This window comes from Dendroctonus ponderosae, unplaced genomic scaffold (genome assembly GCF_020466585.1).
Source record: "Dendroctonus ponderosae isolate FM_Combo_2020 unplaced genomic scaffold, Dpon_F_20191213v2 Dpon_F_20191213_6, whole genome shotgun sequence".
NCBI lineage: Eukaryota > Metazoa > Arthropoda > Insecta > Coleoptera > Curculionidae > Dendroctonus > Dendroctonus ponderosae.
In genome coordinates, this window is record NW_026018814.1 from 8,530,370 (window position 1) to 8,536,454 (window position 6,085).

At 33.1% G+C, this 6,085-nt stretch overlaps 1 protein-coding gene across 1 annotated transcript in view; it reads right to left on the minus strand.

The window, feature by feature from the left end:
• LOC109544939 (extended synaptotagmin-2) overlaps nt 1–5,492 on the minus strand; it is a 10,435-nt gene extending 4,943 nt beyond the window's left edge. Inside the window, exons 1-3 of the mRNA XM_048667769.1 lie at nt 5,184–5,492; nt 487–696; nt 238–432 (exon numbers count right to left, since the gene is read on the minus strand). Of these exons, the coding sequence (XP_048523726.1) occupies nt 238–432; nt 487–693 (402 nt within the window). The 5' untranslated portion in view covers nt 694–696; nt 5,184–5,492. The remainder of the gene's footprint in view (nt 1–237; nt 433–486; nt 697–5,183) is intronic.
• Between the last annotated feature and the right edge of the window lie 593 nt (nt 5,493–6,085).

Sequence of the window (6,085 nt, forward strand, 5' to 3'; positions counted from 1 at the left end):
CTAAGTGTGTCGCAGGATACCCTCTAGGTGATAGTTCTTGATTACTTTTTGATAAATAATTCGTTCTTATTGCGAAATAGGAGCACTATTTATAATAATAAAAATGTAATAAAAGACGTGAGGAAATTCTGTCTTTTTTAAAGACAACCATTTTTGAGGCGAAATAGCCAACAAGAAGTTTGTAAAAAAATTAAACAATTTTAAAAAATTGTTTATTATTAAATAAATAAAACTTACCCATGAAGGTAAGTCCTTAACAACATCGCAAATATCAGCCTTCGACATAGAACTAGCCCATAATTTTTTCCGGATCCTATCGCCCTTTTGAGGCTTCAAATTCTCGTACCAGATTAAAGAAAGGATACCCACAATAGGCAACGTTAAGGACCAATTAAAGTAGCAAAATATGTAGCCTATTAAAAGAATCAAAACCTAAAACACAAATAATCGTCCATAGAGTGATAGAGAGTATGGAGAAACTCTTACTTTTTTGGCAAATATCACAGCAAACTTCACAACCATGCTTGGTTTATTTTTTCTCGGTTCATCACTTTCACTGCTTAGTTGTTCGGTTTTCTCCGGTTTGGAAATCTCCGGAAAATTATTTGTCGGAATGTCGGCGCCAATCGACGCTGAATCCGCGACTAGAGGCGACCGTTCCGAAACCGATTTAATTTTTTCAGCGTTTTCCATCCTCTAAAAATAAAAAGTGAGATAAATTAGTATTGTTGACCTACCAAGTGACCAGTCGTGACCGGCAGCACTGTTGATGATTTCCATATATATATGAAGCATACTATATTTAGTATACAGGATGTCTACGGTTTCCGTTTCAGCAGAAATGTTATATTATACAGGGTGTTCCACAGGGAACCGTCGCGATCGATAGCTGGCAAACCATAATTAGGAGAAACTTTAAAATTCGACAGTGTGCCGAAGTCATCGAAGGCACGCGATCTAATATATTTTCCAGATGGCCACACTTCCGATTATACCGGAAGTAGGTATCAACTTGCTAATTTTAAATGGAACACCCTATATATTATTTAGATTTTTGGCTTCTACTGCAAACTATAAATATATCTCATGTTCAATTCCTATAGCTAAGTCTAACCGTTTTTGATATATGTATTTGAAATTTTATGTAAAAATTGCTGTTGCAGCCACCTGAATAACTATTCATTTTTCCTATAAGGGAATATGCGCTACTTAATTAGAGTCAATTTTCTTGTTGAAAAAGACTTACTTTAAGGGAACTTTGACAACATTTCGATAACTATTAATCCAAAGTGTAAAAAAAATAAGTTTCAATGATTTGACGTTGAGAAAACCGCCCAAAATAATTCTTTTCAAGTGGAAACCTCTATTTTTGTTAATTTTATCTTATTCAGTATTAAAAATAATGGTCCGTTTGTGCAAAGTTGTCTATTCCAAAAGTGTTAAGTTTTCGAAATATTGCCAATTTAATGTTTTCATTTAACTATTTTAAATACTGTCACTCTTAGTTTCCATGACAAAACTGACCATCTTTAATACAATCAAATGCCAAAGGAATTACAGCCGTCAGTTACCTTTTGAAAATATGTAATTAATAATCATGGCTAGACGCTTAAATTATACATACGAAGATTATTTAAACTTATTTATGGAGAATGTGATAAAGTTACATCAAGAATTCAAAATAATTTTTAAATAGTTTATTTTGGGTCGGCGAATATTTAAAATACCCAAACACCCCACTTAAATGCATTCAACAAGCGAAAATTACCACCATCGAGCCAAAAYAAGAAGCTTCGGTATTCATGGTAATATTTACGCTACTTTACTACGCATGCCGAGACTCCGATGGTCCCGTGGGGTCAAATTCCTCGRGAAACCCCGCTTCCTATTGGCCGGAGTCGGATTCCACGCATTCCGACGAAGGTCGCGTATCCCATTCTTCGGGTCTCCTCGTCTGCCATCGGATAAACGACAATTCCGCGAATTCTTCGGGATATTCTTCACGTTTTATTTTTTTTTGAGAACCAGATTTGAGGTGTCAGAGTAAATGTCAAAATGACAGAATTTAGCCACATACAGGGTGTCTTTTCTCGCCCAATTCCAAATGTATTTCATAAATTCGCTAATTTTTGCTGGAATTTACGCATGCACAAAGTCGATATACAGGGTGGCCATTTTCTGAATCTTTGTATGGGTAAATTCTACATTTTTAAAGATAGAGAGTCCGTTAAATAGGCAAAATTGGGCAGAATTCGATTGCCTATTCATTACCGTTTTCAAAATTTAGGTATCCGACTTGGTTCCTGAAATATCTTGAAAAGACAAGAAATCCACACTTTTTTAATTATCACATATTACGTAAACTACTTACACTTAACTTAGAAATAAAGTTAAAATTGCCCTTGGTAGAACTTTTTGCATTGAATCCAATAAGCTAACACTCGTCATAGTCGACTTGATTTACGAGATAAAAAAGAAAATTATGTTTTTTTAACTGGTAACCATAGTTGGCTGTGGGCCTTTTAAAATCCTTAGTTTTTTCTGAATTTAACGATATAACTGTCTCTTTTAACGGCAAAAATTCACAACAAAAACATTAACAAGCGTCTAGCAGTATTGTCACGAAATGGTTACTGCATCTGTCATTAAAGGTGTTAAATAATTTTTACTTTTTGTAGTAGTTTGAGTTAATAAATCTCACTAGTTAATAAAAACTTGAAAAAAATACGGATCATTTAAAAATCCAACAAAGCGGAGGATTAAATTTAAAGAACATTTGCTTACATCCATTACAACAAGAGAAGCTGCTAGTGAATGTAATGTTTCTAAGGAAAAATCCTGTTTGGTTCTAAAACAAAATAAATTCAAGCCTTTCAAGTATCACACCACCAAAAGTGCCTGTAAACCAAAGTCAATTTGAACATTTAAGTTGAACGATTCGTTCTCTCATTTTTATTTTGTGCTTTCTATGATAATATAGTTCTTGTTTCTAGAGCCTACTATACATTTTTTAAGTTCTTTTGAATTTTTCCGGTTAAAAAAAGAGATAAACATACGAACAGTTATATCGTTAAATTCAGAAAAAAATTAAGATTTTAAAAAGCCCACAGCCAATTATGATTACCATTTAAAAAAACGAAAGTTTATTTTTTATCTCGTAAATCAAGTTGACTATGACGAGTGCTAGTTTATTGGATCAACGCAAAAAGTTCTACGAATGGCAATTTTAACTTTTTTCTAAGTTAAGCATTTTACGTAATATGTGATAATTAAAAAAGTGCTGATTTCTTGTCTTTTCCGGATATTTCAGGAACCAAGTCGGGTACCTAAATTTTGAAAACGGTAATGAATAGACAATCGAATTCTGCCCAATTTTGTCCATTTAACGGATTCTCTATCTTTAAAAATGTAGAAGTTACCCATACAAAGATTCAGAAAATGGCCACCCTGTATATAAGCTGATGTATGAACACAATTCACACTAAATATAAAAGGTTTTTTCTGGGCGCGAATGGATGGTTCAAAAATAAAAACAGATTGTAATATTTTTCCATCAGTTTGAAATGGAACATTTTAAACTTTGTATATTCGAACTACTTTTGGATTGAAAATTTGGGGTGGACTTTACCAGATCGTGGTCTACTTTAGTTGCAGGAATACGTAGTATATTTTTTTCTTCATCTTTTAAAGACAAAATTTGTAATTTGTAACTTTGAAACTAACAAAGTTAAAGTCTTACTACTTGTATATAAAAACAGCAATAAACGAATAAAGCAAACATTACAAAAGTTCTAAAACTAATACAACAAACAAATAAATAAACCTTCAAATTATCAAATAAATTGTTAATATACCGACCAATGGCGGCGTGTGGCGACCAGTGGCGGCGGAAAATAAGATATAACATTTTTTGGCCGAAATGCGCCAAGTGACTAAAGACACCCCATGTTGAGTTGCGATTTTGAGTTAATGCCGCTCGGTGAGTTGGTGAGTTATAACTCATCGCGCCTCATTGCACCACACCTCGAATTGCGCTTGTGGCGGAATAATTCTTGAAATCAGAACTTTTAAAGGACCTTTTTAATTAGTCGAAATTTAGTTGATTTCTATCATCGCTCAGAAATTGACTAACCATTTCTTCGCGGTTTTTCGTTTAGTCAATATTTTTAGAAAAACAAAAATAATTCGGTTATTAATTTTGCAGCAGTGATGACACTCAGACATGAAACTCAGACAAATACAAATGGCTCTATATTTAAAATTAAATCAGTGAAAAGTCGGCGCTTGGAGCGTTTTTCGTTTAGTTGTTGTGGAATTTTGTTAAGTTGCCTTTGGAAATTGCAATGCGAACAAGCTGTTTCTACAAAAAAGTCAACAATGACTAAACTGATATCGAACTGGCAAGCAAGAGCAGAGAATGAATCACCGAAAGGGCGAACATGCAAATGATTAAATAATCATGTTTATTCTGTACTTCGGTGTTTCTTTTCGAWAAGGTGTATCAGTATTCAGTTTGCGCCAAAATTTARTTTAAAAAACGCCTCCTACAGAATGTACTAAATTTCAAATTGCTACTGGCTTTACTTTGGAAATTGGATTTWTTTATTGAAGAGTATGCGGTTTGCGYAAAAGMTTTCATTTTCAAATAAACATTAACAAAGCGCACACAATTCAGGATTTATTAAGAGCACACTGTTCTTTACTGAACGCACAACTCKGAACTTGTAGAGTATTTTTCGTTTCTGAGTTTTTCGTTATAACTCATCACGTGCCACTGTGCCGCACTTTTGATTACGCTTCTGTCAGTTAGTTACAACTATAGTTAGTGTCATTAGTGACAGATATTAGGCACAGCTACAGTTAGTACCATTAGTGACAGATTTTTGTCACTAATGTCACTATTTAGTTATCAATTAAATAAAATTATCCAGAGATAAAGGATGTTGAAGCTGAAACCCAACAGTTCCGATAATAACATCGACTTTATGATAAACAACCTACATTATTATAATTATTAATGGTTACGAAAAATAGTGTTTATCTTTTATAACCTGTAAAAAACATAAAATATTCTCAACACTACTTCAGTCGTCAACTAAAATCAAGTATTGATAAATAATAATAATTGCTGAGTTGAGGAATAAATCCAGCCACCTTATAGATAACTAAAATAAAACATTTACCCAAAGTTGGAAACTGATAAATTGTCCTAATTCTGCTTATTTTATTCGGGCACGAAGCGGAACAACGTACTTAATGAATAGTAATAGGTAAAACACAACGAAACGTAGACAAAACACAACCTTATAAATGTGGGTGTGAAACATGCAACTACCGCCATGTGATCATCATGTAAATTATATGATCATCGGATTATTATTTATTATTAGATACATTGAAAATGCGATATAGAAATAGTGTGCAAATACGAATGACGCTCCCTAATGTTTACAAACATATGTATCTTTAACCACAGATTATCAAACTATCTTGATCTTTACGATCTTTATCCCTTAGATAGCCAATCGACTGGAGTAGAGTATACTATAGTTCGTTGTCTAGTGGTTACAAACTCGTTGGGAGTGTTGGTATTGAGCTGTATAAAAAGCTAACCATACACGAACCATATAGTATGTAGTCTGTGACACGAACAGACTAGTTGGATTTTATCTTGATCATTTGCACAAAAATCAGACCTGTGTAGACTTTCCACTAGATTATAATGTGCATTAATTAAAAAAACGTTTATTCATAAAATGACTGAATTTAAATAATTACTTTACTTAATAGCCTGTAAGTTACTGAATTCAAAAACATTTTCACCACTTTTCCTGATATGTCATTAAAATTGTTCTACTAGATGATTACATACCCTTTAATGAATTTGAGACGGCGCATTACGCGATTCAATAATTTGTTTAGTAATAGACATACGTTAAATAAAAAAGGTAAGACTGACCCAAACCTTTTGGTAGTGACGTCATTATTTGAGAAGCCATATTGAAATTTAGTCATGTCGAGATTGGTTTGAAAGAGTTTATTTGTTTTTGCTTAGGTGGTCGAACGTTTGCTTTCAGATTTATTT